General features: G+C 41.5%; 1 protein-coding gene across 1 annotated transcript in view; it reads right to left on the bottom strand.

Moving 5' to 3' along the window:
• FRMPD4 (FERM and PDZ domain containing 4) overlaps positions 1 to 6,219 on the bottom strand; it is a 755,715-nt gene that overhangs the window by 13,575 nt on the left and 735,921 nt on the right. Inside the window, exons 11-13 of the mRNA XM_011363039.2 lie at positions 5,534 to 5,670; positions 2,634 to 2,760; positions 313 to 402 (exon numbers count right to left, since the gene is read on the bottom strand). Coding sequence (XP_011361341.1) covers positions 313 to 402; positions 2,634 to 2,760; positions 5,534 to 5,670 — 354 coding nt within the window. The remainder of the gene's footprint in view (positions 1 to 312; positions 403 to 2,633; positions 2,761 to 5,533; positions 5,671 to 6,219) is intronic.

Genomic DNA, 6,219 nt, shown 5'->3' with positions numbered 1-6,219 from the left:
TTTTTTTTTTCTTTTTTAATGTGAAAGCAACTTCTGGCCCAATGGTTTAAAGGGAAGCCATCGTCAGAGTGCATCAATTCTCTTGGTTTTTCTCATTTTTTTTTTTCTGGGACATTCTACACTGGTGTTATCTAGTTTAACATTTCTTCTGCTATTTTCAGACTGCGGTGCAGTCGATTAGAAATGAAGGCATGAAAAGATTCACAGATGGATTTTTTTTTGTCATCAAAGGTAGCTAATTCAAGACAGCCTATGCAGTGACATTTTGTAGGCCTCCATGGCTTCACAGAAAGAGCAAGAAAAAGAAATTACCACTAATGTTGCCTTGAACACACGACCCCCATACAACCGAAGGTCACTGAGGAACTTGAGATAATGAACCTTGGCTTGCAGTGCAGAGAGCTGAGGAGAGAAAAGAAAACTCAGGTGTTAGCTCCATAGGGGCGATTCTGTTCCTGCTGGAGACCAGCTGAAGACAAAGGCGAACTAGAAGGATGACTCTCTTCTGCCAATGGGTGGGGCATGCCAAGGACCCTTCAGAGGAATGAAAGGAAATTGCTCTGTATTTGGTTTCCTGACATAGGGCTGCAACAGGCCACTCGGACTAAAGTAGTTTTATTTGGGGGGGAATCGTGGGGGACTCATAAGTCCAAACGTGCTGGGCCAGGGCACGCAACAAGTGAGAACGAGATGATAACATTTTCCACAGAAACGTCTGCTCATGGGGACATTTCAAGAAGTGAGTGGTGCTTTCCAGTTGCAATTAGGGACAAAGGTGGGTATTATACATTCTTCCATTACACAGGAGACTTACCTATGTGGGGGTTTGTGGGAGCTGATTTTAACACACACCTACAATCTATATAAAGCCTTAAACAGGCTCTGCATGCCCATCTCAAGCTTCTTAGTCTTTGTAAGTTCTTAGGGAAAATGAACTTTCTGGGATCCAATCACTGCGGAAATGGTTGAACTTGCTTTAAAAGTGCCCATTTTATTCAACTCCAAGAATCTATTGAGTTTCACGAAAGATTTACAAATAACATTTGATTCAGATAAAATTTATCTTTATAAAGACTTAAACATGTAGACTCCTAAGTCATAAAAAAACACCTGATTTAAAAAAATGTCCATGGTTCATACTGAATGTGTCAGGTACATTTGTTGGGGGTGAGAGTTTCCAACAAGGTGAAGACCACCGAGCACCAACGACTGTTAAACTGTTTTCAACTGCAGATGAATTTACCAACTCGTTTGTTAACTACATCTAAGTGCCCTACCCTTTATGTAACTCTTACTGAGCACTATTCTTCCATCCTATTTCTTTCAAAAACCCAAAGCACTTTGCAAATCGACTTAAAAGCAAACCACTCACTCTTAGCTAGAAAGAATGACCTTTATAGAAGAATCATGATAGATAGGTAGATAGATCGACCCTAGAGCACTTATCCAAATTATTACAACACCAGCGGGGCCAGGCTTGGAAAAAATCCTATCGAGTTAATTAAAGGAAATTAGCTTCGGGCAAATCAGAACCAAAATTTAAAAAATCTTGATCCATGATGTGTCCTGCTAGATTTCTGTTAGCTGATTGTTTACATCAACTGGGAAGTTAAGTCGAAGGTGTTGATAGTAGGTTGAACCTGATTACTTGTTTTAAAAAAGCCACGGGGTGAGGAGGGAATAGAAATAAGCATGTTTTGGCCAGTACAAATTACTGAAAATCAGATCCTAAGACCAAAGAATTGCCCAAGTAAACAGTGATTTGTATTAGAGTCACACGAGATTCCATGGCCATTATCAGCTGGAAAATGTGGGGCTGTCAGGCCTCTTCCAATTTTCTAGGTCCAGTAATGTTAGGCTCTTTATCTTCCTGGTTCCTGAAACCCTTGGCTTTTTATTACCTATAAACGTAGCTCTCTATTCTGACCAAGAATATATTTCAAAACGTCCTCGGTGTTTCTTCTACCTGATTTTTTAAAAAAGAGATTTTAACATTAATGATGGTGAATGACAGAAAAAAATTTCTCTTTTTTTCCAAAAGTAAGATTTAATTCAGTGGCCGTCAACCTGGGGTGGTTTTGTTCTGCAGGGCACATGTCTGGAGACATTTTTGTTTGTCACAATTGAGGGCGTAGGGTACTACTGGCATCTCGTGGGTGGAGGTCAAGGATGCTGCTAAACATCTCACAATGCATAGGATGGTCCCTCTCCCCAACAAAGAATGATCTGGTCCCAAATGTCAATAGCGCTGAGGTAGAGAACTCTGGTTTAATTTGTGTGGCATCTGTTCTGCAAGCAAAGTAAGAGCATGATGGAAACGTAAAATTATCTTGCAACTCTATCCTCTCTAATCAGAGGTTATGCAAGGTTCTCCTGCATGCACTTGTGAACACACCACGCCGTATACTAAGGAGCCTATAGTCTGCAAGAAATAAACAGGTTTCCATGAGAATACTTATTTTTCATTAGTCTTAGAAACATGTTAATAGTTAAAAAAAAAAGATTAGGCAGTGTTACTGCATCTGAAAATATGGTGCTAAGTATTTTATTCATGGGCTAATTTTAAACATTTTAAAAAATGCATGCAAGCCTCTCTTTAAAATCCATTTTCTATTAAGATGCAAATGTGATACCTTTTTACCGGGTGGTACCAAGTTTTGATTTGCTTTGACAAGGTGTGAAAGTGCTTTCTTTATGTTCTTCTCTTTCATGCTTTGCAGCACAGCAGAAGGAAGAAAAGTCTCTAATCCCCATTCTTTTCTGCAATAAAGAGTATATTTTTAATTTCACATTCTTGTGATGATGAGTTATCTAAGACAAAATGGTGCTCTGATGTTCGTTGGAACAAATGAAGTCTTTGCAAGGTAGGGAATGGTGACAAGTCCCCAATTAGGGAAGCGATTTTAATTTGCACTCAGGAAACACTATTTGAACTTTAGGACATATGTTTGCATTTTAAAAGAAACGTACTCCTCCGTCTCCAGAGAGAATGCAAAGGGACCCATGGAAATTGAAGAGGGCACTTTATCCAACCCTCCTCTGAGTTTGTTAGAATTCGTTCGTATATCTGACATCCGAGTTTGTATTTCCAACACCAATTTCTCTCCATCCCTTTGCTCATTTTCATCGTCACCTTTCCCTGCCTGCCCACACAATGTCTTCCTCTCTTCTCTGAGGACAGATGCAACTCCTTCACGCCCCCAAACCATTCTTCCCTCCCCATCTCCCTCATCATGGCTATCTCTCCAGAAACATACAATTCTCTTTTCTCCCAGCCGTTCACGTCTACCTAACTTCTTCTGTCAACATTTCTTGCTGGCGGAGACGTAGGCTAAGTGTCATGACCCTTAAGTATGTGTGTTACTGATGGGGAGGTGAAAACATCTCATACATGTGAATATATAAGAAAAAAAGTGGGACTGGGTTAATATATTTTTTTTGGCCAGGAGTCCATTTCCCCAGCAATGACTACATTCTATCCTAAGAAGATTCCATATTTTGAATTCTAGGAACTCTATCGTGATTGATCACGTGCCCAACCAGTGTCTTCTAAATTATACAAAGACCCTTGAGAAGGTTCTGGTTATTTCTCCTGCTCCAAACCTCTCCAAAGTAGGATAGAAAGACAGACTTCCCTAACTTGGCTATTCATGGTCTTCTTCACTAGGTAAGATTGTGTTTTTTGTGATCACCATTTTTTTCCTTTTTCTTCTCAACTTGTAGTTTTATCTTTTCCCGTCATTTGGCACTCCTGATGGGCTACTTTGTAACTCTACTTGTATCATTATTTAAATCATTACTTTTCATATCTTTATGTTTTGTCTTTATAATCAGATCACAAGTTCTTTGACGGTTAAGATCATAATTTATAGTTTTTAGTTCTTTTTACTGTCCCACTGTGAATACCATATAAAATGCTCAATGAACATTTTCTGGGTAAATGAATTAATTAATGAGACTGTTATTGTAGATTGCAAGATTCTTAGTCTAGTTGGTTATCTCCGGAGGTTTTTGACTGTACCATGTTCAACCAGGTACAGAGAGAGAGTAGGAACAAAAATGTGTTTCAGTTGTCTGAAAGTCATCTCAAGTTGTGTAGGCCACCTTTTCAAATGGGAGCCAGTTTTATCCATTCCCAAGAACTTCAGAAAGGGGAGTGGATGAGGGTGTGAATGTGTCCATCTGAAGTGTGAGACCTCTTTGTGAGCCTAGTCTTGCTCAGGTTACAGTCACGGAATGTGTGGCGAGAAAGAAAGAGATAAACCACCTGTGAAATAAGTGGACTGAGACTTGAAGATCTGAGGTTCTCAAACAGCACACAAGGATTTGTCCCTAGTCATCGACGGTGGAACAGAGTTGCAAGAACAGCGGGTTGGAGTCAGCTCTAATCCTTCTCAACACAGGCTCATGAGCCTGTCAAGAAGAAGCCACTCTGCCCCCTGGCGGTCAGCCTGGCACTGTGTAATTTAGAATGGCTGGAACAGCCCATGGATTGGAAGCCCATTTCATGAGCTTGCACATCTCTAGGAGGTAGAGGTGGAAAGGATGCTAAGGCTTTTAGTGTTACGTGGAGATGTGGCTACAGCCCTGCCATGAACTTGGAAATATGAATGTTCTTTTCTCTTAGCATTAGAGCTGCCAGGATTCAGAAAGCATGGCTGCTTTAGAGTACTGAATCACCTGCCAAAGGGAGCATACAAACTGAGCGACAAAGGGTTCTCTTTTTAAGGATAGCCCTTAAGTAGACTCATCAACTGACGACAACACACATTGCTTTTATCTAAGAAGAGGGATCTTCTCCAGCCAAAGAGGCAGTACATTGATGCTGTGGGTGGGTACTCAGCAAGACAAGGCATTCACGCTTCCCAAACAACATTCAATTCACAGAGCAAAGTGTCACTGTGCGGCACCCTTCCCTACCCTGTCACAGTTCTTTACTACAAATACTGCCCTTCCTGATTACGACTGAGAACATCACTTTTTACACTGTATCTTGATCATTGAAAAGTAATCTCGGGTTATGCAGAACACTTTCTAAACACAGGTGCTTCAAATGGTCACACAAACTACAGTGCGATGCGGACTCCCATTGCTTGGGTTCGAATCCTGCCCCCTCTAGTAAATAGCCTGTATGACTTGGGCAAGTTACTTAACCATTCTGTGCCTCGGTTTGCTCATTTGTAAAATGGACCTAAATTCTTACTGATCTCATAGGGATGTTTTGAGAATTAAAGAGCTTAATATCTGAAAAGCGCTGAGACCAAAGTTTGGCTAGGAACCAAGGAGTTTAAAATCGTGTTTCATTTAAAATATGACCCTCATTTTACCCACAATTCTCTAAAAGTAGATTATGTCAGAAATGGACCCCCTCCACCAAAAAGATGAACACGCATTCACCTCTTTTGTACAGGTTTAACAAATGCTCTGCCTCAAACAAGATCGATCTTGGAAATAGAGACATAGATCAAAAATTCACTTGGGCGTTAAGTGGGCAGCATCTCTGTCTCCAAAATGTCTCGGAGTCAACACTTACTCGATGTATTTCAGGGAGATTTTCTGCGTTTGCTTGGTGGTAACGGTTGCGATGTACATTTGCAAGGCGGCCAGCCGTAGGGCTATGTCATATTTCAGCTCCGGCCCAAATCGCTCCTGGACGACATCGTTACAGCTCTGCAAAGAGACCAGCAGAGGGCGCAGCTTGTCAAAGGATGGGCTGCAGGGCGCTGCCTTAAAGGAGCAGGTGACATGCATGTCCCCCCCTCACTCCAGAGGCTAAGTGTGGCAACGGTTCCACCGCGCTGCTTGGAACCATGTCAATGTGTAACTGCATTCGCAAATACAGGAACCATACAACATCCAATGACAAGCGAGCTACTGTTTAAATATTTAGCTTTTTGTAAAGATAATTAGGAATTAAGGTATGACATTTCCAAACACAGGTGCTGCATGTGAACACAGGGAGTGCCGATGGCATGATGGCTGCTGGGGATGGAATCCTGGGTTCAAATCCTGTTCCTCCACTTCGCACGGGCCTGAGCTTGGTCAAGTTCCTTAACTGTTCTGTGCCTCAGTTTCCTTTCTGTAAACTAGGAATAATAATACTCCCCACTCACAGGGTGTGGTAAGGGTGAAATGAGTTAATGATGTAAAGCCCTTAGACTCTACCTGGTCAACTGTAAGCCCTCATGTGAGCTAGCGGCCGTTGTCAACATCATCTTC

Source organism: Pteropus vampyrus, unplaced genomic scaffold (genome assembly GCF_000151845.1).
Source record: "Pteropus vampyrus isolate Shadow unplaced genomic scaffold, Pvam_2.0 Scaffold81, whole genome shotgun sequence".
NCBI lineage: Eukaryota > Metazoa > Chordata > Mammalia > Chiroptera > Pteropodidae > Pteropus > Pteropus vampyrus.
This window is presented reverse-complemented; position numbering and strand designations above follow the sequence as displayed.